Raw genomic sequence first — 24469 nt, forward strand, 5'->3', positions numbered from 1 at the left:
TCCATCCATCCATCCATTTTCTTGCACCCTTGTCCCTTAATGGGGTCGGGAGGGTTGCTGGTGCCTATCTCCAGCTAACGTTTCGGGCGAGAGGCGGGGTCACCCTGGACAGGTCGCCAGTCTGTCGTAGGGCAACACAGAGACACACAGGACACACAACCATGCACACACACACTCATACCTAGGGGCAATTTGGAGAGGCCGAGTCTTCAAGTCAAATAACCTAATAAAAGTTTTCTTGATGAAGCACGTTTAATATGCGAAGCAACACCATGTGTCTTCCATCAAGATTTAATGATAAGATAAAAACAAATAAAAGTTCAAATGGAAATAAAACACTACAAAAGACTAAGATACACACAGGTGAGAGATAATGATATAAACAGTCAAACTCTAACAATTTATTCAGTAATTTTCTCCTCAGTTTAAATACCCTAAATAAATTTTTAATATTTAAAAAATGCTTAGACGTTTTAATAGGAAGAACAGGGTGCATTGTTTTCACTACATTGCAGCCAGTGAGTTTTGTAGAATAATGTATCAGTCAATATGGATCACTGTTAGCTCACTGCAAAGAAACATGAGAGAGATGATATATATGGTTTCATTAATAAAAATGTATTTGTTGTATTTAATCTGTCAGAAGATGATCCTGAACTTCTGACAGGATCATCTGTCAGAAGTTGATCCTGACAGATGATCAGGATCATCTTCCAAAATAAAGTTGGAAGATTCCAAATTGTGGTTTGAGAACTTTGTTTAGTGTTGTTTGATTGAGTTCCGGTCTGAGAAGTCTGGGTTTTAGATTCCAAAAGAGATAAACAACAACAACAACAACAGCAAAAAACGGTAAACAATATTATTAATAGTCTCGTTTCAAAATAGATGAAAAAAACCCAACCAAGTAAATGTTTTTCCAAATTTAAGGATACTTGCGTAACAATGAAGTGGTGATATTACAATATCACATAATGTGGTATTGTCATCCCTGTAATGCCTACAGGGATGACAATATTTTCATTGGGGTTTAATGCGATATCATTACCATAGGCATAGTTGCATAAAAACAATGTTAAACTTGATGGTAGCTTTGCAAATAGCCTCAACTTTGCCCTGCCTCTTCCAAGCATTTCCGTTACAGAAAAACATTTTCAATAAATATTTTGGTTAATTTATTCCATTAAATTATCAATCAACATGACTAAGCCTCTTTGGCTCAGGCACAGTAACATTTCCATGAGAAATACTTTAAAATGTTCTAATATTTTCTAGTATTATTATTTATTGGTTTGCGCATGTGGAAAGATTTAGCTTTCTTCTTGCTTAGAGGAACATATTGCTTTCCAGCAGGGGGCGGCATACAACTTTAATAGAGATGGCAGAAGAAGTAGTTTCTGCTCCGAGGTTGTAAGCTGCTGCATGTCACTGAGATAATAGTTTGGTTTTAATTTTAATGAAATTTATTTGAACTATCACAAACCATGTTGGGGATATCAGGGCGGATTTTTCTGCGGTTGAACAAGACATGAAGTAGAATAAAAACGCCTCTTTTTTTTAAAATATAAGGCTGGCACGAGCTCCCTGATGCTGGTTACCTTTAGCTCAGAGCTAGCCCGTGTTGGTTTGTTTTGCTAACAATGAGTCACAGTAACTGTTGCATTGTGTAGCTGCTCTCTTAATTAGTCGCGCTCTGTGGTTTGTTGTTTTTAGTTGCAGAAGCCAGTAAAATAAAAGCGGCCTCGGCCGTGGAAAGCTACCAGCAGCAGAGACTCTTTGTTGGTGTTAGCAGTGATTTAATGAGCTCATAAGCGGCTCGCCGTGTCCGCGGAATGGTTCAGCTGCTTGTTCGATGGGGCTGCTGAGGAGCACGATGCCGCCCAAGATCCAGCTGCTAGCAGTCCTGGCGTTCGGAGTGGCCATGCTCCTGATAGAGAACCAGATCCAGAGACTGGACGAGTCAAGAGCCAAACTGGGTAAGAGATAACTCTGTTTGTTGCTCTGGACCTATAATATGTAAGCAAGACGTTCTATAATCTTCAAAGACATACAGATTTAAAGGGATTTCACACTGATTAAAGTTTTAGTTAGATATTTCCTCTGAGATAATCAACAACACAAAGAAAATAAAGTTGGAAGATTCCAAATTGTGGTTTGAGAACTTTGTTTAGTGTTGTATGGTTGAGTTCAGGTCTGAGAAGTCTGGGTTTTAGATTCCAAAAGAGATGAACAACAACAACGGTAAACAATATTATTAATAGTCTCGTTTAAAATTAGATGAAAAAAACCCAACCAAGTAAATGTTTTTCCAAATTTAAGGATACTTGCGTGATATTACAATATCACATAATGTGGTATTGTCATCCCTGTAATACATACAGGGATGACAATATTTTCATTGGGGTTTAATGCGATATCACTACCATAGGCATAGTTGTGAAATAGTTTGCTTTAAAAAAAAAAATCTAAGGTCTGAAAACTGTTGCTCGTTTTATTTAATTCCCATAAATAAAATGCAATTCCCCTGTGTGTAATTATTCCCAGTATAAATAAAGCTGTTCTGTTTGTGGCCTCAGAGGTTTGGCTAGAGAACAAACAGCTTCATGGAGACGGAGGAAAACAGCAGAGTCGGGTCAGGGAGGAAGCTGACAAGCTTAAAACTGGGTTGGCTTCTAAAACATCTCAAGCTTTTAAACATCCTACAAAGCATGGGGGTTTCTTTATCATTATTATAAAAGTGACACTAAAAAGATAAAAATCAAATCTTTTGTCTCTTTGGCTTTAAATCTGTCACTGCATACAGTCAGTGCCGCACCGAACAGAACATAGTCGTTATCAGAAAGGTTCTATTGAATTCTGCGACTGCACTGCTGATCTTTGGATCTAATCGGATTTTTAAATGGTTCCACAATATATATGGATTATCGCCATGTATGCAATACTGGAAAAATAGCAGCCATAGTAACTTAGGCTAAGTGAGCCTAAGTTTCCTTAGGCTAAGCAGCACAATGCTGCACAGAGCTACGGGTTTATGTGTACACTAAACCTTACAGCTGTGCTGTTAACCAGCATCTGGTCAGGAATAAAAGGTTACAGTTGGGGCGCTGTGGTGAGGCAGGCGTAAACAAATCCTAACCCAAAAGAAAACGTGTAATTGCAGGGAGAAGCCATAAGTCAGGCAGCCCTGGGTGGCGCAGAGGTTAAGCACAACTCACATATGGAGACCTTAGTCCTCGACGCAGCTGTCGCAGGCTCGATTCCCGGCCTTGGCAACCTTTGCTCCATGTCTTCCCTCTTCTCTCATTACCCACTTTCCTGTCAATTAACTATCAAATAAAGGCCACTAGAGCCAAAAAAATCTTTAAAAAAAAGGGTCAGGCAGCCAAATGAAATGGTACATAACATGTAACGTTCAGGGTTTGTGAATACTTTTGAAAACCTTTGTTTTTTGACATGTCAAATATTTCACTGTTTGGCTTCTTTTTTCTGATCCATAAACAGCTGTGTTCCATCATACAGGTGAAACTTCACTGAACTTTGAAAGACTGAGTCAAAAGATGTTCCATCCACTCTGATGGACACACGTGCACACACACACCCACACACACACACACACACACAGACACACACACAGACACACACACACACCTGTAATTGGCTTTCATTTCTTTCCACTGCAGTGGAGGGGAAGAGAAAAAATGAGGAAAAAACACTTTTAATTACGCCTCCTGTCAATATTCTCATCAAAACGTGAATTAGGTAAAAGTTGTTCAGTCTTTAGGAGCTGTTGTTTTTAATTAATTAAGGCTTGCAAACACACAGTGGTGACCTCAGGTCAGGTTCTATGTGGGAGGAAAGACCCCCATGTTCACAGCTCTGAGCGCTCCTCTGACAGCTGGAGGCGTCCACACTTCTTCCAGCTGTTTGCTTATTAATCTACTCAGAAAAAGAGATTTGAAATCTTTTGATATATTAATGAAAGTTTCTGCTTTGTTGCAGGTAAATTATGTGGCTGGTGTTTGTCCATGTTTCTCTCTTTTTACATTTCGCAAATTGAGGTACCTGTGTGAAAGTGTCACCTTGTGTTAGTTCTTGAACAGGAAATCCCAGGGAAGAGATTATTAGCTCTCAATAGCGTAACTATTGGTTACCAGCTGGCAGTGGAGAAGTAGCTCGGACACCACATAAGTGATGGCAAAGAATCAGAGCTATTTTCACCAAAACTAGTGTTATTCCTTCTGGGATCTTTTTATTGTTTTTTTTTTTATTGTTTTAATACGTATGTAGAATTTATTTTTTAAGTTAGGTGCTGCAGCTTTAAACAGAGGTTCGGTGTCAGAGTCACTACCAGGTGGAGCAGAAGCGGCGCTCCGTCTGTGAAATATTACTACCTGTAGCGCGTAGCAGTGGTTCAACAGCGAGAGCAGAACCAGCGTCTTACATCGCAGCTCGGAGACTTAAATAATTTTGCGGGTTATTTGTTTAGCTTTCTGACCGTCATGCTAATCTGGGTGAGTGTTTGTAGATGTGCGCTGCTTTACCTGCTATCTGATCCTCCATATGCCTTTTTTACTGCAGTGAGCCTCGATGTAGCCAAACTACGTCAAGTATGGCATTGTTTTTATGTCGTATTTGCTTCGTTGTGTTGATTCATTTTGACGTGCTTCAATTTTCCGCCGCAACACACAAACTTCCCCAGTCACTCAGTGCGTCATAGTTCCACATCACTTAGGATTTGTTGCTGCACGTTTGCGCAGTGTGAAGGAAAGAGGAGACCAGCTGCACAGGCAGGCTGCAAAATGAGATGCAGGTAATCGGTTTGTGTGATTGGCAACAAGAGACTGTGATCGCCGATCACCGATCATACACTTTTTCACGGAAATCGGCCGATTATGATCGGTGACCGATCGATCGGCACATCTCTAGTTTTAGATCATTCTGACTAAATTGTACTACTGTCAGATTAAATAAAATGTTAATCTACCTCCCTAAAACATGAACTCTTTTACAGAACTGTGAGAAGAAATCCTTAATTAAAATGCTTATCCTTGGATGGAATAAAATGACAATTTTCTTTTCTCACACTGACACAGATTTAAATTTGTTACTGTATTTGAAAAAAAAACTTTGAGTTTTTTTGTGGTTGAGCAATCCTAAAAATGTGAATTACACACAACATCCTCCATTAAAGACAACATTGTAGAAACTACCAATACTGGAACAAAATCACATTCCAAGTTAGTATTTATCATTTTAAACAAAAAAATGTTATATAAAAAGTGGAAAAAGGAACGTCTATGTATTCAAGGAGCCTGTTGCTTCTAAATGTATCATTTCTTTCACTTCTTCTGCTTAACCAGATTAGTTCTCACTGACTAGTTTTGAACTTACCAAACTTGTCCACATGACTGAAACTAGACTTTATCAGAATCCCTGACCATTAAAATTTTTGTCTGATTTGACAAAAATGTCAATTTTTTTCACCAGAAGTCATTCAGGAGGCAAATCAATAAATTATAAAACATTTGCTTGTAAATGTCCATAAATATGCTTTTTTTTTTTTTTGACAAATTTAGTCACCTTTGGCTTTATATTAACCAAATACCACAATGGAAAGTACTGTAGATTACTTAGTTATGGCCAAAAGATAGGTAATCTCTGCAAACACGCAGCAGAAATGTCCACCGGTTCGTCAGTGATGTTGGGTTTGTGGCCTCTGTCCTCCCAGAGCGGACCATGGCCAGACACGAGGTGGTGGGGGTGGAGCTGCGCCGCAGCGAGGACGGCGGCGGGCGTGAAGCCGACGACTCGGTGATCATCTACAACAGGGTTCCCAAGACGGCCAGCACCTCCTTCACCAACATCGCCTACGACCTCTGCAGCAGGAACCGCTTCCACGTGCTGCACATCAACACCACCAAAAACAACCCTGTCATGTCCTTGCAGGACCAGGTGAGGGCCTTCCCTCTTCATTGTTTCCATGGTAACCGGCGAAGGGATGAGTCAAATGTTCAGATACGCTCATCCTGCCGGAGACGCTTTTATTTTCACATTACCATAAAATAATAGATTTTCATTTAAATGTTCCATTAAATAGACCAAAAAAATCCCCTCGCATCTGCTCGTTTCCATGGTGATGCTAATCATATATTAATGAACAGAGCAAAGAGTGTTTTGTTGGCACCACAAACGCAGAACTCATGACGAGCCTTTATGGCTCCAAATGCTGAAGGCGCAGATATTACACACTTTGACTAGAACGCCTGAGTTTGAAACCTCTGAAAGCAGTTTATTACGTGACAACACAAAGGATGTGTGGTAGTTTTATTTATTTTTTATTATTTTTGTCTTTGTGGTAAATGGAGAGCAGAAAATATTTTTAGTTTGCTCAGACACGTTAATGAGAATTGCCTGCTTCTTATTATTGGTCTGTTTGAGACAAATGATATGTTAAGAACTTTTGCAATAAATCAGTTCATCTTATGATTATGACCAACGTTGCTTGTTCAACCTGTTGGTTCCCTTTGCACTGTTCACACAGCAAATGTGACTCAGACCCAGTTTTTATTTAAATATATATTTTTTGCTCATAAACTCTGTTTTTTAAATTACTTTGTCATGGCAGTCTGAAAAGAACAATTAAAATCTTTTCACCAAAGAAAAAAATGTAGATTTGTGCCACTCCACATGTGGTACGAAATTAAATACATATCCAATAGTTTTTTCATACCAAATTCAATTTTTTATTTTATTTATTTTTTCTAAAAAGAAATTGCAAATGATGGAAAATATTTTCAAAAACTTGCTTTTGTCTTTTTTGGGAGTTGACCTGAATTCAAAGTCCAGATAAATACAAAGCTGTAAAAGATGCTTGTAAAACAGATGGCAAGGCCTGAACCACCGAGGGCCATGGTGGAAAAATATCTACATTTCCTTCATGAACAGAAGATTTACATCCAGTGAAAGAACACCTGTGTTTCCCGTGTAAACTCCTCGAGGCAATTAACTCTGAACTGTAACCAAATTGCACCTTTACTTTGAAAAAAAACCCGGACTTTGGACCACTGATATACAAACCGGTCTGTTTTCCATAAAGCTGTTCTTCCTGCTTGATCAGCCCCAGTGCTGCACTGTTGGTTCCATTCCATCACACATTAATGAACAGACTGCATGGCTACACACTACTCACCTCTCCAGGTGTCTTGTTTTCATCTCCTCACCGCGTTTGCCTGCTGCATTGAGCACATAAAAGCTCCGCAGCTCCAGTATTGTTATACGTCTGGCTGCCGGTGCCAAGGTAATATCCTGTTTGCCCTCACACACTCTGTGAACACGGTCAAACTGAAATCCAGTCTGCGGTACATCACACCCCACCTTCCCTTCTGCTACCATCACATCAGGAACATGAAGAGGAATTTTTACATCCAAATGTCTTAACCAACCAATCACACTTAAACTCCTGTGCAAAACGAACCAATATATTAAATATATTGTTTGTTTTTTTTTGTTGCTCAACAATGAAGTCCCATTATCTCTACCTGCAGGTGCGCTTTGTTCGGAACGTCACCACATGGAGAGAGATGAAGCCTGGCTTCTATCACGGCCACGTCGCTTATCTGGACTTCTCCAAGTAAGACCCTTCATTTCCTGTAATACCATTAATATCCAGATAAGTTACACGCAGTTAGCAGAGCAGATAAAGAGAGGGGTCACATATTGATTGCCAGCTTGTGCTTTAGTGTTGATTAATAGCATTGTTGTCCTTATCTCCCCCTGACTCTATCGTCCCGCTGATCACGGGTAATTATTCTAATGGTCTAAGTGTTTCTCAGAGAGAGGGAGCGACCTTCTGTTGGCGTGCATCGCAGGGATCTTGCCAACTGTTCAGCGGTGGATGGTTACAATAACACCGAATCAGTTCACAAGGACAGCGGCTTCACGCTCTGCTGCGGCTAAGCTGCTCTTAAGTACAGAATCTGCTCTTATGATTATGAAAGATAATTATTGTCATCGCAATATCAGTGTGCGCTATACAAATAAACTTGATTGATTGTGCATTTTCTGCCGTTTGACTCTGTCCTACTGACTAAATATTACATTAAAATAAAAAATAACTTCAAATGTCATCAAATATATTGGCCAACAATCACTGCTGGCCAATACTGGCCACAAGGCATGTCAAAAATGCTTTACATCATGAAAACATGATAAACACATCATGCAGAAGCAGTAACAGACATTGCATTTTGTCTCTCAGCATCGTTAGAATCATCAATATACATCACATATTTTGGACAACTCTATTTAGGCAACTCTAAACAGGTGGGTTTTTAGCCTTGATTTAAAGGAACTCGGTGTTTCAGCATCTTTGCACATTTCTGAAAGTTTATTCCAGATTTGTGGTGGACAGAAGCTGAATGCTGCTTCTCCATGACCTCTCTGAAGACCGGAGTGATCTGGAAAGTTGATACAACAGCAGATCAGTGATTTATAAACTAGCGGTATCTAAAAGTCTATTATCTGAGCTACTGGAGCCAGTAGAAGAACTTTAGGCAGACCTGTGAAGCGACTGTTGCAGAAATCAATGCGACTAAGACCATGGATGAGTTTCTCTAAATCATGCTTGGTCCTTTAATCCTGGAAATTTCAGGTGATAGAAGGTCAACTTTGTAACTTTCTTTATGTGTCTGAAGATTCAGGACTGAGTCCATCGCTACACCCAGATTTTGGGACTAATCTACCTTTTAGCTGTCATAACTGAAGATGTGTGTTGATCATTCCTCTTTAGGTCCAAAGATGACAACTTCAGTTTTGTTTCTGTTCAGCTGGAGAAAGTTATGGATTTGACAAATTGATTTGTTCTAAGCATCAGTCGAGTGTTTGTGTGGGTCCAGAGTCACTTGGTGAGATCATAATGTAGAGCTGTGAATCATCTGCGTGGTAACTAATAGTGACTAATCTTATTTCTTGTTATAACTGAGCTCGTGAGAGCATGTTGATATTAAAAGAAGAGGTTCCCAGGATTGAACCTTGTGGTACTCTACCATGCTTAAAATACACACTGATAATGTCTGGCTTTTGTTTTTGTTTAGATACGGTGTGAAAAGTAAGCCAATGTACATAAATGTGGTACGAGATCCGATAGAGCGCCTCGTGTCCTACTACTACTTCCTGCGCTTCGGAGACGACTACAGACCAGGCCTTCGACGAAGGAAACAGGGAGATAAGAAGGTCTGTGTTGCACCAATCGCTCAGAGATATATAGACACCCTTCTGTCAAATTTTAATCCGAGTTTGATGGATTAAACGTTATCAAAGCCCGCCCCCTTTAATTTCCCCCTCCCCCCATACGACGTTTGTGACCTCCTGACCTTCCCCTATGGAGAGTTTGTGACCTCCTCCCCTCCCCCCATAGGACGTTTGTGACCCTGTGACCTCCGATACCCTTCAGTCAAATTTTAATTGGAGTTTGAGGGATTAATTGATATTAAACCCCTCCCCCCTTCCTGTGACCGGATACCCCCCCCCAGAAAACAAAGACTTTAATCATACGGAAACTTTGTAACCTCCTGACCTCCCTCTGTGACCATCTGCTCAGTGTTAACTCCTCCCGAACTCTTTGAATTAACCAATAGGAATCATTTACTTGTAAGTGAATAAATAAATATACTATATTCTAAACCATGTTGAATACGATTAGGAATAATGTAACTATCTCAGGTTTTAAACAGATTGTCATGCTGCATGTGCGTGCGTGTGTATCTGTCATTAAAGAATGGGGCAGGAGAGCCTTGCTGCATGTGTGTGCGTGCGTGTGTGTCCTCAAGCATGAGAAACCCACAGGATATGTCAGACATTCCTTCTGACAATAGCTTACAGTGCATTATTTGGTGCTAGACAACAGACTTATAGCTAGGTATGAGGGATACCTATGAAGGAAAACAACAGTTTAACTGTTTTACTGCAAATATTTAGCTTGCGATGCATTATTTGGTGTTGTTGAACAACAGACTTATAGCATGGTAAGAGGGACTGACCTCTGTCCAGCACAGCAAAGTATTTGCGCGTGTGTGTGTGTGTCCCTGCATAAGAGTGGGTAGGAACCTCTGAATGAAAACAACAGTTTTAACTGTTTTACTGTAAATATTTAAGGTAGCACGACTAGTCAGTACTGACTGAGTTTGTAATTTCCTTCATCCGTTCCGAAAACAGTCACTTAAATTTTAAACTCTATAGATAGTTTTCTGTAACACCTGCTAGTGTGATACATTTCAGTAAAAGTTCCTCATCTGTAATTGCATTTCTTAAAGATATGTGGCAAGTAGTAAACAGGCCTACATGAGGCTACTCAAATGTAACTTTTAGTTTTCTGCAGTGAAAGTGAAAGACAAACTCTGACATCACTGCCTTTCCAGGATTTGTCCTCGCATCATTGTGAATTCTACTTTGCTTCAGTCTTTTTCCTGCTGTTGTATCAACACTGATCTTCTCAGTGCTTCATGCTTTCTCCAAAATAGTAAAGGTTGGTTGAAACTTATAGATTTTTTTTTTCTTCAACATTTGCTAGTGTGATACATTTCAGTAAAAGTTCCTCATCTGTAAATGTATTTCTTAAGAATATGTGACAGGGACTAAACAGGCCCAGGTGAGGCTACTGCTCATATTTATCTTTCAGTTTTCCCCAAAGTTTAAAGTTTTTACACTGCACCACCACGCTCCAAGAGTTGCTCCAACATTTTGTTACCTTTAAAATTACGTACAGCTTTTGTCTCTGACTTATACGTTTTGTTTTTTGACACTAATGATTCTTTCCTTCCATTTGTTATCTTACATGCTTAAGTGTGTTCACTAACAAAATATAGTACACATGTAGTTGTTAAGGTTTCACTACTAAAAACTTATAAATGAACAGTGTCAACCATCAGTCTGTATTAAAGTATTTAGTACAATTTCTATTTATTTAGATTTGATGTTTTGATGTGAGCACTTAGATTTCTATTGATTTATTGAATGATGCTCTATGTAAATATTTATCAAACTGAATGATCATTCAGGTTTTATATAGTTTTTGCTTTCCTTTCAATGTTTGTTGCACAAATTCAAATATATGCTGGCTATCGACCAACAATTCAATCAGTGAATCTTAGTTTTTTTTCTCAAGTAGCCCCTCTCACAGAGACTTACATCTTCTGACACCTGGTCCTACTTATAATATTGACTTGCTATTGCTACTAGGGCTGTTGTAAACGATTATTTTAGTAATCGAGTAATTTGTAGATTTTTCTTACGATTAATCGAGTAATCGGATAAAAACAATTATGAAATAAAATATTGCTAAATCTTCCATAACACCAGTGTTACTATCGGATATCAACATCAGTCTAATTTTTCCACATTTGAGCTTCCCTACCAGTTACTTTTTTGTAGACCGGGGAAGCAATACGGGATATTTACGGCTCCTCTGTTCAGAAACTCATCTACCAGCTATGTTCCGCCTCCCGTTTGTTCAGACCGGGATGATATAAGTTTATTGTGCGGTTCGTCCGTAAAGCTGCTCTTACCCTGTAAGCATCAACCCTCAGCCGCCCGCCGTGTTCAGTCTCTCCGCTCATCTGTATAAATCCTCCTCAGCTTCTTCCCGCCGTTCAACCAGCAGCTCCGGAGCAGAAAGGCTGCCAAACTCCCGGCATCGCGCCGGTCATTTTAAGGATGTTTATTGGTCCCACAAAAACGACGAAAACCCGGAATTATCACCAATCAGTAAAATCCCTGCGGGCCGAACTTGAAGATTGGACGTTATGCCGCTAACACTTAGCTTCCGTCAACAACTCAGAGGCGGAAGTCAGAGCTCCGCGCAACGCAAATAATGTTCCGGCTGAAACACGGTGCACTAAATGACAAAACATAAATTAACGAAGCTTCGAGGCAGGTCAAGTTTCCTCGAGGAATTTTAATAATCGAGGTACTCGAATCACTCGAGGAATTGTTTCAGCCCTAATTGCTACACTTTACCTAATAATAAAACATGCTCACTACACAACCAGGCTCCGAGAGTTGGTCACAATGTGGTAAATTGTTTTGTTACCTTTAAAAGTATCTACAGCTTTTGATGCTGTCTGTTCACTAATGTTCACTAACAGACAGTAACTGATAAGTAACTGTAACTAATAAGCTTATAAATGATCAAAGTGAAGCATCAGTATGTGTTCAAGAAGATCATATCAGTCAGACTTCGTAAAATATCATGATACTGAAAGGAATCAAAATTATAGTTCACAGAAAGGTAATGTATCCTTTTTAGGGAACTTCGACTGTATGAAAGGAATGATTGAAATATACTATAAAAATATTCTATTTGCAGAATCCTGATAATAAAACTTCAATTGTGAACTGAATAATTAGATTGCAATTAGACACAAAAGAATCAACTGTTAATTAGTAATCATACTATGGAAATGACTAGCAAGATCTGAACAAACAAGAAACTTGACTACCTCAAGAGATTTCACTCATAATGCACCGTCTGACTTTCTTTAGCCGACTAAATTTAATCTTACCAAATTTTTGCCGTAGAGCAAACAGGTACTGAGTTTGAAGCGGGTCAGATGCCTCCAGCCGTCTGCTAAAGCTAGACTCCGGCCTTCCTCACTGTAAAATAAAACATTCTGCTTAATAAAAGAGTTCAAGTGAACATCACTTAATTCTCATCAACTTGTTGTTTGTACTCATCTTAAACAAGCGGCAGGAACTTTTGGATTTAAAAAAGAAAAAAAAAGATGCTTTACAAGTTTATCTATTTAAGTTGAGTCTGCAACAACTAGAATAAAATAAAAAGTGAACTATTTGAAAGTGGTGAGAATTTTGGGTGGTAAATGTTTAACATTTTAACATACACAGACATTACTCCATTTTTACTCAAGCAAACCGAGATGTTTTGAACAGTACAACTATGTATGTCATGTAATGACATGAAGTAAATATATTGCTGCTGCTATAAGCAGAAAGTAAAATAAATTTTGCATTGAATAATATTTTGGATGAGTTTAAGAATATTGTTTGCCAAAATCACACAATGTAACTACACTTGTCTTTTACATGTTGCAGTAATTGAATCTTTTGAGACAATTGGTTTGCATAAATTTAAGTAACTACAACCTATTTTCCTGCTCCACATACTTGGCTAGCAATGTTCCAGTTAGCTTCCCAGTCTGAACTTCTGGACAATGTCTTGATTCAGTCAAATCTTCTATCCTGTATCTCCTGTACTCTGATATTCAGAATTCTTTCTGTGAAAGCTTTGCTTGCTGGTCTTCTTCATGCTTTGAATGCAGTATCTGGTTTCTCTTACTTTAAACCGCCCAACTTGCACCTGATTGGCATGTTAGCCTTTCGATTCCCTCCCAGTGAGGCGGTGCTTCACAAAGCAAGCTGTTTGTCAAACTGTTGATCTCCCTCAGAAGACATGGTGCCTGAGTTTTAGCCACTAGTTGACAGCTCATCCAGCTTTTTACTAAACGGCAGTCCTAAAAGTATGTATCTTTAAACTATGAATAAATACATACAATTTTATAATTATTCGATCCAGCGGTTATAGAAGTTTGATAATGCAATTCAGGGATTGTTGTTTCTTAATGTCAGTGTTTCTGCTACTGGAGTGAGATAGTGAGAAAACAAGGGATAGGGTTAGACGAGGATTTAGAAATAAAAATACAAAGATGATAGTTGTATTTACTGGAAGAAAGACTATGACTAGTTATCAGGACAGAATGAGACCCGTAAAACTGTGGGGTCCATACAGTCATCTGCAGTCACCTGCTCCAACAATTTATTACCCTTTAGGAAATGTTTGGACACAAGGAGCAGCAACATCACAACATCAGATGTATTTTTCATCCGTATATCGGTGATTTAAAACTATTTTTAATTTTTGATACCATACAACAGAAAGCAAAGTTGTGCATGAATGTAAAAGTCAATTATATTCTTCATCGATAGAAAAGTGTAACATCTTTATTATGAGTAGGATTAACTGAGCTGAAGGAAAACAAAGGAGAAATAAATATTCATTGATACAGAACCGAATCAGGAAATATGAACTTATAAACTATTGAAACCTTCAAGAATCTTATGTTGTGTACGATATTTAAGAAAATAATACTGAAACCGCGCTCATGAATTTCTTTATTTGACTGTTATATCTAAAATATGTTACTTTTTTATGTTGAACACCAGACACATCTCACCTCTTTCCCACAGTTTTTCACTTAGTTTCACGACTGCAGTGGATTTTATAGTTAGTGTTGAAAGCCAGCAGAAAGTCTGAAGCGATGGAGGAAATTTACATCAACATGGAGCCTGTTAGACAAACTGCATCTAATCACACAGGTAAGAAAAACGTTACAGATAAATCTAGCATGTACTGCATTACATTTTGCTAAGGTTCAGGTTTTTCTTAAGGTTCAAGCAGCTCCAAAGAGAGGCTCTGCCTCGGTGTGGCTTTGGGAATCCTGAATGTTTTACTTTTGGCCAAACTCATCGCCATCAGTGTGCGCAGTGAGTCTTGTTCTAGTCATCTTAAAGATGAGTAATTTTTATGTTTCTGTAATAAAAAATGTCATCGGCTCTTCTGAAATCAAACTGACCAAATAGCAACGGTTTGGAAAGCATGAAGCTTGGTGACTCAAATCATTACACTGTTACATGAGTTTGTTTCATTTTCAACAATGGATGCATTTTCAGCCATTTATGTCTTTAATATCTCCTCTTTTTCACACTATCTACCCAACGATTTATTGTTTAGTTACCTCAGTTTAAATTCTACAACCATAACCAAAATCATGAAACTATTTTATAAGTCTTAAGTGAAACTACGATGCGACTTCTATTTTTGCAAACATGCTTGTTGATTTTTTTTTTTATTTTTATTTTTTTGCTCATGACATGACAGCAGATTTTTCTGACATTAGTAACTTTCTGACTGAGCAGAACAGCGACAGCAAGTTTCCCTCCATGAACGCTAACTTCACTGAAACGACTCCAGGAGACGAAGAGACTTTAAGGTTTGTCAAAACTTTGGAAAAATGTGGATCTCATTAACATGTCTACAACCTTTTCCCCTCTGAATTGTAGAGTATAACTAATAACTTTCCTTTTGTGGCTAAATGAATATAATGAACAACTTTTATTTTAATTTATTAAGTGCTGTATCATTTGTGTGCTCTAAAAACAACAATGTAAAAGAAACAAAACTTTTTTTTTTCTTACAGAACGGACAAACATCAGTTGTTCCTGTTAATTCAGGGGCTGCAGAAGAAGAAGAAAGGAGCAAATACAGTAAAGGTTATTGATTAGGATTTGTGTTCAGTGTGATATTATTTACCAACTATCTTGTAGCTTATTAGCATGGTGTTACATAAAACCTAAAGATAAAATGTACACTGACTTATAAAGTAACAATTTCACCGGTTGTTCTGTGTTTTTGTTTCTTGTTAAAACTCTGACATGTTAAACAAACGTTGGAGGATGGTTGTGTTGAGGATTGGTTCAGCATGAGGCGTTCTGATTGCTTCTTAATGTGACTTTTACTACGAGACTTTATGGAACTCCAGTTGTGTCCATTAATAAAGATACAAAAAAAAGAAGGCAGCAAATGTACATGTTGGTTCCACATGGTCCCCCTGAAAATATAGATCAAATCAGACATTACAGGGTAAAAGTAATTTGAACAGGGGGAAGCATATAAACAAGTCAAGTCAATGACATGATACAATCTGCATTTTTAACTCGAATAACTTAACTTTTTTTTTTTACTGACTTAATACATTTTAATTTCTCCACTGTTAAGTAGAATGGAAATTACTTTTTTGTAAATTGTCTCGAGATTACCTATTGTAAATTAGTGTTATATAAATCAACTGAATTGTTTTAAGAAAGTTTACAATTTGCCCAACGGACTGGACCGTTGGTATGGACATACCATAGCCTGGAGGACCAAAACTATATGGAGGACCAAAACTGACATAATAAAAATAAAATAACAATATATATATACACTGCTCAAAAAAACATACCATAGCCTGGAGGAGCATGCTAATTATTTTTTTGAGCAGTATATATCAGGCTGCACAGCTGGTGGCATGGCTGGTTCCTGAACGCCATCCTGTTTTTCTCCATCCGCCGCAGTCTTCTCGCCTCCGTCCGCCGCAGTCTTCTCGCCTCCGTCCGCCGCAGTCTTCTCGCCTCCTGCCGCCGCAGTCTTCTCGGCTCCGTCCGCTGCCGCCGCAGTCTTCTCGCCTCCTGCCGCCGCAGTCTTCTCGCCTCCGTCCGCCGCAGTCTTCTCTCCTCCGTCCGCCGCAGTCTTCTCGCCTCCGTCCGCTGCCTCCGGTCGCTGTTCACCTGTGCTGCCTGGATTTTGTGTTTTTGTCATGGGTCCACTATGTCAACCTCATGACCTACAAACCGCAATTTATGACGATCGGTCCAAGTCATTCTCCATGGGCTCTGGGAACTTCCTCTACACCCGAGTTTCTCCCTTGGCGACCACCCGAGCTGCATGCTAGTTGGACTGCCAGTATCCATCAGTTGCTTCCAGGGTGTCTGTCCAAAAAGACCTGATAGTTCTCTATCTTTGGTTTGAGAGCATACCTCCCTTCTGGTGCCTACGAGCTGATTTTAGGGTTGTCCCCAAAACAGGCACAAAAATCTTGTGGCCACATCTCCGATAAGCCTCATTGACAATGAGGCAATGTTCTATCCACTTTCTCCAAAATGTGTTCAAGTTCTTCCAGAGGTGAAATTTGAAGCTCTGTTTCACAGATGACTCTGCCAGGATCCTCACAACACTTTTGGGCCTCTCTGGTTTGACTGGAAGTTGACTGATGATGGGGGAGGATGCCAACCGGGGAGTGGTCAGTGGACAGCTCTGCCCGTCTTCACCCAAGAGTCCAAGACATACAGCCACAGATCAGATGGGAAACAACAAAGTCTACCATAGAACTGTGGCCATGGTGTCCTTGTGCCATGGCCATATGGACACCCGTATGCTTGAACAAGGTGTACATTATGGACAGTCCATGATGAGCACAGAAGTCACATAACAGTACACTACTCAGGTTTAGATCAGGGTGGCCGATCCTCTCAACCACAAGCCTCCAGGTCTCACTGTGAGTGCCCATGTGAGTGTTGAAATCCCCCAGCAGAACAAGAAGTCTCTTGGAGGGACACTCTCCAGCACCCCTCCAACAACTCCAAAAAAGGTGCCCAATGTGAACTGCTACTTGTTTTCTCCTTGGTAGGAGATTAGCCAACCTACTGCCTTGCTGGCGAAGCCACTTGGAAACTCGTGACCTTAAATTTCCTGCATTTCTGCATTCAGAAGGGACTTCCTCAAAAGAAACATCCACTTCTTCAACATCATTGCTTTCATGATGTTGTGGCTCAATTTGAACATGTTCTGAGCTTTCTTCAGAATCCATTTCTTCTGATGTTGAACACTCAGAAATTCTGTCAAAAGGTGGCACGTAATTCTCCAAATTTAAATACCCCAGGATGGATGATTGCCTAGAGGAAAACACCCTCCTGTTATAATTTTCGGAGAATTCAATGTCATCTTCTGTGAGAATTTCTGAAGAAGATGGTTTTTCTGAAGAATGCTCAGAAACTTCTTCAAAATGTGCCACAACATTATCAGCAGCTGTGTTAGAAGAAGGGATTTCCTTTGAGGCGACGTCCGTATCTGCAGCGTCCATGCCATCAAAATGGTCTGCGTAATTTTGAACTCTGTCTTCTGAGTTTCCATCAACAGAAGAAGCCTCTTCTATCAATTGATCCTCATAGACCGGTTCTAAATTTATCGCATCTTCCTGGCCGTCACAGCTCGTTTCAACGGCCAGGTCCATTTTGTCAAGGGGAACATCGACACTTGTACAGACATCAGTGTCTGCGTCCCCTTGACAAGTTCCCAAATGGAGTCCACAGATGTTTTCCAAAGCCACAGGAGCTTCATCAGTAAAAGTTGCCAAACTTGTCAAGACACCTGAAGTGCCACTGACGAGGTTGGCAGAAGCGTCCATGTCACTTTGGTCTTCATCTGCGTCCCCAGGGCATGTTTCCAAGTCCAGTTCACATCTGCTTTCAAAAGCCACTCTATCTTCAGGGGTAAAATCGTTTAGAGGTGTCAATACCCCTGAAGCGGCACTGACAAGGTTGGTGGAAGCGTCCATGTCATCTTTTTCTTCATCTGTGTCCTCAGAGCAAGTTTCCCAATTCATTGCACAGATGGTCTCCAAAGCCACGGCATCTTCAGGGGTGAAACTTGTTAATCTCGTCACGACACCTGAAATGGCACTGGCGATGTTGGCGGAAACGTCCGTGTGGCTTTGGTCCTCTGGAATTAACTCCTCAAACCCAAAATATCTCCACCTGATATTTTCTTCGCGGTCTTCGACAACATCTTCCTTATGTTGTCCTAGAAGTTTTTCCACTCCTTTAGAGGCTAAGTAGCCCAGGCCCCAACCGATCGATAGCATCATTTTTAAATTGAAAGGGTGTGAAATTCTCTGAAAGTGGATTCTAAGGCAGCTGGAGAGCAAACTGAAAATTCCTGTATTCCAAATGATGATAAAAATCTTTTGAACCTTTATGACATCATAGATGAGAACATTGGTGGCATGATGATGTCAAACAACCTGTGTCAGGTTCTTGTTTGTTTTAGTTGCTATGGAAACACAAGGAGCTATGTGTAAGGTGGGACTACTGTCAATAAAAAATGCATGGTAGACATTTAAATCCGTGAATGCAAGTCAATAAATGTGCATAAATTTAAGTTTTGTATTTGTCCTGTTTTTCAACTCATGCATACGTGTAAAAATCAAAGATTTTACCTATGACAATACCCATAAACAAACAAATTAGTACAAGTGTTTTATAGAGTATTTTTCTAGAAGTTAAACACATCTGTCACATTTAGAAACTGTCTCTAAGCCTCTGCTGGATCTATTTTGAACCGTCAGTGAGGAGGATCCCCTTAAACAGATCATATCTTGCCTTAATTGCTTCTCATTCTCTAACATCTCAGCCTCTTCACTGTGTGTTTATGAATTGCCCCTTTGTGAGATCTCCTGTTTACTCTTAGCACCGCAGCATAAAGTGACAGTCTACCCAAAACATTTTGCTTCTCTGATTGCATTGCAGGACCAGTTAATGTTGTTCTGTCAGTTTAGTTGAGTTTTGTTGCCCTCTCCTAGTCATTTTTGAGTAAATGAGTTTTTTTCCCCTGTTGCGTTATTAAGCATGTTGCGATAAAAAAAAAACCCACAATAAAAGTAGCAGGGAGAACCTGAAACCACAGTTATGAATATATCCCCATTCATTTCCATGAATCCATCTCATTTGGAACAAACGGCAAATACCTGCAGCGATACTACAGCTGGGTTGATGTAAACATCCATACAGGTCAGCGTGTGTCCAGTTTGAGTGAAAAGAGGTGCGTGGGATCTGTGCTGAGGTAAACTCAATCCAGCTACGGCAACACGCAGAGGCAACACGCAGAGGCAACGCGCAGAGACATGTCCGGTCACAGGAAGGGGGGAGGGGTTTAATATCAATTAATCCTTCAAACTCCAATTAAAATTTGACTGAAGGCTATCGGAGGTCACAGGGTCACAAACATCCTATGGGGGGAGGTTACAAAGTTTCCATAGGGGAAGGTCAGGAGGTCACAAACGTCCTATGGGGGAGGGGGTAATTAAAGGGGGCGGGCTTTGATAACGTTTAATCCATCAAACTCGGATTAAAATTTGACAGAAGGGTGTCTATATATCTCTCTCGCTCATTTTACATCCAATGTATGTCTTTTTTATTTTTATCTGGATCTACAATAACTGCTGACATCTGGTTTATTTCAGACCTTTGATGAATGTGTCTCATCAGGAGGGTCTGACTGTGCTCCTGAAAAACTTTGGCTGCAGATCCCCTTCTTCTGTGGTCACCATTCAGAGTGCTGGTAGGTGGGCTGCCTAGGAGAATTGTCATTAAAGGCAATTTAGACTAGAGTTAGTCAAGTCAAAACTATTTGATACACCTGACTTATAAGGCACAATATCTACATGGGAATCGCTTGACTTACTTGCACACGTCTAGTAAAGGTGATTACAGTCAGTCTGGGACATTTGGTGTGCAGGAATGCCGGCAGTAGATGGGCTCTGGAACAGGCCAAGTACAACCTGGTGAATGAGTATCTGTTGGTTGGAGTAACTGAAGAGCTGGAGGACTTCATCATGATCCTTGAGGCTGTTCTGCCGCGCTTCTTCAAGGGAGCAACAGAACTCTACAGATCAGGTACCGGCAGAGGCAGAAGCAGATCTGTTGTTTCTCTCGTCATCCATGTGAACGTCATGCATTTGAGACTCTCAATGATTCATTAGAACAATTGGATTACAAATTACAAAAATTGGGTGTACAATTTTGGACCTATTGTGCCTTTCTTTTTTATAGCTAAAGCAGAGTTCTGTGTTTTTGCATTAGGCCTTGTGACTCAGTCATATCCCACTCTGTTTGATTGGTTCAATGGCTGCTGTGGCAGGTAAAGGAAGGATCTGTATCTACTGCCGTCAGTCAAAATGATGTCGGACTGATGACGGCCAAAAAAAATCAAAAGTAGCATTTTTAGAAGTTGCAGTCAGAACAGTCACACTGGGTCCGTTGATGTCACTGACTTGTGACTGACATGCGAGTCACGGACGATGTTTGTTGCATAAATATTTTGGCCTTCGAAAAGAACAGTTTAAACGAGGGATTTACTAATATCGGTATTGGCAGACGCTTGTAATTTCTTACCATTAAGCATTGGTCTCATAAGTAAAACCTGGCTGATATTAAATACTAGAGGTGTGCCGATCGATCGGACACCGATCAATCGGCCGATTTTTGCATGATCGGTGATCGGCGATCATTGGCTCTTGTTGCCAATACCGATCACCTGCATCTCATTTCGCAGCCTGCCTGTGCAGCTGGTCTCCTTTTTCCTTCCCACTGCGCAAACGCGCAGCAACAAATCCTAAGCGATGTGGAACTATGACGCACTGAGTGACTGGGGAAGTTTGAGTGTTGAGGCAGAAAAATGAATCACGTCAAAATGCATCAACACGACAAATCTAATACGACATAAAAACAATGCCATATTTGAGGAGTTTGGCTATATCGAGGCTCACTGCAGTAAAAAAGACATATGGAGGATCAGATAGCAGGTAAAGCAGCGCACAGCTACAAACACTCACCCGGATTAGCATGACGGTCAGAAAGCTACACAAATAACCCGCAAAATTATTTAAGTCTTCGAGCTGCGATGTAAGACACTGGTTCTGCTCTCGCCGTTGAACCGCTGCTACGCGCTACAGGTAGTAATATTTGACAGACGGAGCGCCGCTTCTGCTCCACCTGGTAGTGACTCTCACACCGAACCTCTGTCTAAAGCTGCAGCATCTAATCTAAAAACATAATTTTTACATGCGTATAAAAACTTTTGCTGTCCTAACACGAGACAGATAATCTCTGAAAAAACAATCGATCTCCTCCCTGTTCTGCATAATTACTCCCCTCAGTCAGAAACAGCCAATCAGAACTAGCAGTAATCAGCTAGCTGCCATGCTATCTGGAAGTTTTTATTCAGTAACTCTGGATTGTTTATTGTAATGGATCCTGTATTTGCCTTTGAATGTTAAGTTTTATACTTGAATTTTTTTGGCAATGTTGAGAGGTTTTATTTTGGCTCTTTGCATTATTTGGCCTCTACAGAGCCTTCATATGTTATCGGTCTGTGAAAGATGGTATTACTGATAGCAGTACAATTTGCAGTTTTGTTTAGTTTTCTTCTTGGACAAAGTTATTAAAAACAAGTTTTTGTCTAAATTAAGGTGAATTCATGGTTCCTTTTTCCACATAATGTAACCGGTAGTGCTTATAATAAAAATAAAAAAAAAATTATGTGATCGGTATCGGTGATCGGTATCGGCCCTCATGGGTGATCGGTATTGGTATCGGCCGGAAAAAACCTGATCGGCACATCTCTATTAAATACCTTTATGTTTTTGCATTGATTAGCTTGTGTGTGTGTTCAGAGAACTCCTCAAAACTTTCTTCTGTTGCTTCCAGGCAAAAAGTCCCATCTGAGGAAGACCACCGAGAAGAAGCCCCCCACCAAGGAAACCATCGCCAAGCTGCAGCAGTCAGACATCTGGAAAATCGAAAACGAATTTTACGAGTTTGCCCTGGAACATTTCCAGTTTGTGCGCGCCCATACCGTCCGGGAGAAGGACGGCGAACTGTACGTCCTGGCCCAGAGCTTCTTCTACGAAAAGATCTACCCGAAGTTGAGCTGAGAGCCGAGCTGCACTCTGAGGTTATTCCACTGGATCTGCTGCAGACTGTTCCGTTAAAGGTCAAGCAGAAATATGTCAGGTTTTTCTTTAAACTATTTGCTGTTGAGAAAACTGAAACTTGGACTAAAAATCTATGCTGTGAAGGAAGTGCATCTCCTGAGACAGTTGCTTTAGCTGGTTAACAGGCACCAAACTCAACCTAATCCAACCAGTTAAAACTTGTTCTAAACTGTGACTACGGAAAAAACAAAACTTCTTCTGCTTTGAGTTCTTTCATGATTTCTCCACCAAAACTTGTTTACTCATTCCTTTTGGTCGAAGCTGCATTTGTACATATTGTATCAACAAGTTGTAAACTCAATTACGGACCAAAAGGAGGGGCAAAGCCAGGAACGAGTGGACCACTGTATTGTTTTTGCTTCCCGACTTTCTAATTTTGATCATGTTGAGATGGTCTTTAATTTTTAAACCTTTAACATATCCTGTCACTGTTTTGTCACAGATGTAGTGCTGATTTTCATAGACCTGCTCTCTCTGAAGCTGGAGAGAAAAGCATTGATCAGATCAATGAACACAGTGTGGAAGTACAGGGTGATTTTAGCCAGAATCAGACTGATAGTGCCTTTATTGTAATAGAACTCTTTTGTCCACTTGTGTGTGTTCTCACATTGATTCCCACTTCCTACACAAATATTCTGATAAAAAAAAAACATGACTGCATAATGCTTGACTTCTGTGGTTCATTTAATGTCCAATAGAATAGTTTGACTTAATTTTGTACTGAAAAATACATTAAAAAAATAGACGTAACCAGCTAAAATGTAAAGATTTTAAAGTGGGCAAGAAAAAAAACATGTTGAACTGCATGTTGCTTATAAGCTTGTCATAAGCTAGCTGAACCCGTTTCTGCTACATGCTAGGTCGGCTGCCCACATTAAAACCTTTATTTTTATTTATTTTTTATTGCTGGTTATTCTGTCGTTCTAAAGCGGGTACCCATTTCCCCGGCATTCTTTTTTCCCATTGAAGTTATGCGCACCACTTTCCTCTTCATGAAAACTACACCTCCTGACTGCAGTTCCTGGATCAAATGCTAAAATCCCTGGAATCCAGCATTTCCAATTTACATTTCATTAGCAGGGTTTACCAGAGCTTCCCATCCAGACAGATGGCTAACGTGCACTTAGCTTAATTGATATGTTTGGTTTATTTTGGGGTGTGGGGAACAAAGCAGGAGACTACTACTGCTAGGTTGGAAAACAATATGCAGTTGTGCTAAAATGCTAACACCTATAGTTGGACATAATAAGCTTGAAGAAGCTGTTGTCCACATGAACGTTGACATTTATCAACCATCTATTGTTCTAGTTTTATAATGTTAGTCTCTGAAATGAACAGAGTTGTGTTCATATTCCAAGATACTAGCATCATTTTGGCATGAGGCTTGACCACTCTTCTGAAATGGTCATTTGAGTGGTTTCTCTCCAGTAACATCAAGCCATAGTTGTTGGCACCGTTTTCTGCTTCAAGATCCGATCTTCGAGTCCCAACGAGTCTCTGTGGCTCTTTGTAGCCCTGACCACTCAGAACGGTCAGGGATAAAGGTTAGAGACTCATAAGTTCAGTGTGATTCAGGGGAAAAAAACAACATAACTGTCCATCTAACTGAAAGTCAGAGTTCTACAGGTCAAAAGGTCAATCTGGTAAGGAAAACAGGTTCGTCGTGAAGTCCAGAAATCATGCCTGGTGGAATCTGTTGGTGCTAAAATCTTTTTCTTTCTTTCGGAAGTGGTTCCTTACAGCTACTCCTTGGGTCAACTCTTCCACACACTCAACCTTAAAAACTAAATATACATAAATTCAAAATGAAAGGGAAAAAAAATCTTTTATGAAAAACATTCTACAAACATACATTCAACCCAATAAGTTAACACATATAACAAAGTAACATTCAGGGAAATCATTGAAGTCGTATTTTTCAAAGCTGTTAAAGTTTCATTCTGTGCAACTCCAATTATTTTTCAGTGAACATAACTTTATACTTAAAAGGATTTGAATGAACTTTTGGAAATGTAAATCTACCTTTGATTGCATTA

General features: G+C 39.8%; 1 protein-coding gene across 1 annotated transcript; it reads left to right on the plus strand.

Annotated features, from left to right (window-relative positions):
• Positions 1 to 1365: 1365 nt before the first annotated feature.
• Positions 1366 to 23096, plus strand: hs2st1b (heparan sulfate 2-O-sulfotransferase 1b). The gene is made up of 7 exons (XM_008407745.3): positions 1366 to 1973; positions 5726 to 5949; positions 7542 to 7627; positions 9090 to 9228; positions 19902 to 19999; positions 20177 to 20334; positions 22147 to 23096. Exons 1-7 carry the CDS (start codon positions 1850 to 1852, stop codon positions 22371 to 22373), a joined length of 1056 nt encoding a protein of 351 aa, XP_008405967.1. The 5' UTR covers positions 1366 to 1849; the 3' UTR covers positions 22374 to 23096.
• The last annotated feature ends 1373 nt before the right edge of the window (positions 23097 to 24469 follow it).

This window comes from Poecilia reticulata, chromosome 4, assembly GCF_904066995.2.
Source record: "Poecilia reticulata chromosome 4, P_reticulata-male-v2, whole genome shotgun sequence".
NCBI classification, from domain to species: domain Eukaryota; kingdom Metazoa; phylum Chordata; class Actinopteri; order Cyprinodontiformes; family Poeciliidae; genus Poecilia; species Poecilia reticulata.